The 2,196-nt window shown below is 34.1% G+C and overlaps 1 protein-coding gene across 1 annotated transcript; it reads right to left on the bottom strand.

The window, feature by feature from the left end:
• Positions 1-541: 541 nt before the first annotated feature.
• Positions 542-1,245, bottom strand: LOC112030424 (putative F-box protein At5g42430). The gene is made up of 2 exons (XM_024063111.1): positions 995-1,245; positions 542-827 (listed from the first exon to the last, which is right to left on the bottom strand). Exons 1-2 carry the CDS (start codon positions 1,243-1,245, stop codon positions 542-544), a joined length of 537 nt encoding a protein of 178 aa, XP_023918879.1.
• Positions 1,246-2,196: the final 951 nt, after the last annotated feature.

Raw genomic sequence — 2,196 nt, 5'->3', positions numbered from 1 at the left:
CTTAAAGAGAGCGAGTGCCACGCCTCAGTCCAAATAGTGTTGTGTAATTTCTCTTTACGTTAATAATATTCAGAAGTATTTTCAGTTTCTCTTTGTGTAAGATGCCACATTTGCTCCATCAAGTAAAATGAGGCTCTCCATGAAAGTAGCTACATACGAAGGATGTTGGATATAAGGATCCTTCTTCTCACGTAGAGTTTCAGTGTCAACTAATACAAACTTAAGTTCCGGCCCCTCTACTAGTTCATTGCAGTAGAAAACCAGAAGTGAACAATACTCAGAAAAGCCAAAGAAACAAGCTATCCTTTCAAACGATACAACACAAAGTTTATTCCAAGGGTCAACTACACCGTACTCCTTCATCACCCATACGGAGTACTGGCTTGGAAAGCGAGGTTGTTCATTATATCCAAATGTAATGAAAGTCAGTTTCCCTTTGAATGATGCAAGAAATCTCTCGCAATTGTTTGCCTTGATCAAACAATCAGGCAATGCTAGCTTACTGAATCTCTCACTGTCGACATCAAATGCCATAATCAATTCACTTCTGCCATCCTCTCTGATACGTGCCAACCAATGCAAAGCTCCACAAACCAGGCAAAATAAATTTTCCATAACCGAACGCAACATCTGTTGTCAACTCAACCCCAACCCTTCTCCATGAATCCGAACTTAACGTGTACACCTCAATCTCCTTTGTAGACAAAGGAGTGGACGAAATCCTCACAACCTTGTAGTCATTATTCTCAGAATGATACGCAAATCCGAGTGTAACATTCTCTAGCTTTCCTAAGCAAGTACGAGGCAACTTCTTGAATTTTCTAATGCTGGGATTCCACAAATATATAACATTAACATTAACACTCCCGAAATCAGCGAGACACAATAAGCCATTGCATGAACCGACTAGTTGGGCAGGATTAGAATAAAAATCGAAGGGAATTTTAACTTCCGAAATCCTATCAAATGTACAGTCGAAAGCGACAGTACAGACTGGTCTGTTGTTAGGAGACCACCAAAAGAAGGATTCGATGGCATGTGTATGACATAACCATTATCATGGGAATCTTTGTTGTTGTTGTTGTTGTGATTAAGGTGGGTTGAGATGAAATAAGGGGTGGTGATTGAGGAGTCCCAGGATTTGGAAACGCATCTGAATCTTATCACAGATTTCACAGGTAGTCTTCCCAGGATGTTGAGTACGACGTCGTCTGGGATGCTCCGTTGGAGAATCGGTGGTTTCATCGTTTAGGACACAAACAAAAGGAGTATTACTTGGGGTACTTAGGTTCAGTGTTCAGACACCTAAACAATGTCGTTGATTCGAGGATCAATATTTAGATCAGACTAAAACGGTGACCTAATCTTGACTTGTGAATAGTACTCTCTTCGCCATTAAAGCTTCCTTTTGTAATTTTTTTTTTTTAATCAGTGTAATTTGGGAGATTGAGATTTATATATAATAGTAAGACTCTTTTAAGTTAAATTTGGATTTTTTTTTTTAAGACAGTATTAGGGATATTAACACAAACAAAAAACGAATAATGTTTTATCAAAAAAAAAAACACGAATACTGCATTATTTTTTCTTCTCAAAAAAAAAAAAATTACTGCATGATTTTTTATGGGTTCATGTCTCAAAGCTAGTCTACAAATCTATAAATATATATATATATATATATTCGAAACTCATAAAAAAATCCAATCTGATTTTAATTGAATTCTCAATTTTGCGTCACATTTCTCTTTTAATTTTTAATTTAGTACCAAGTGAATTAAATTCTAAATTGGATTTCGATTAGAGTCTAATTTTCCACCACATGTCCATCTGAATTTTTAATTTTTATGGCAAGTGAATTATTGGGTGCAAAATCTAAAAAGTCTAAAACTAATTAAATTCTAAATCATATATATATATAAATGAGAAACCATTATACATTTTAGAAATGTATAGTTTAAAAAAAATGTAAGCTAATACCGTGTATAATTTGAACCTCTTTTAAAAAAAATGTATAATTTGAACTGTATAATTGTGATTTTTTTAAATTGTACCCATGCATATACACAGCATTACACACTAATATATATTAAAAGTCAAAGTTCAAAAAAAAAAAAAAATCAAATTAGACTTTAATTGGATTCTCAATTTTGTGTCACGTATCCCATCAATTTTCAATTTTTGTGCCAATTGAATTAT

The sequence above is a fragment of the Quercus suber genome, unplaced genomic scaffold (genome assembly GCF_002906115.3).
Source record: "Quercus suber isolate HL8 unplaced genomic scaffold, Cork oak 2.0 scaffold_1122, whole genome shotgun sequence".
Classification (NCBI taxonomy): Eukaryota; Viridiplantae; Streptophyta; class Magnoliopsida; order Fagales; family Fagaceae; genus Quercus; species Quercus suber.
This window is presented reverse-complemented; position numbering and strand designations above follow the sequence as displayed.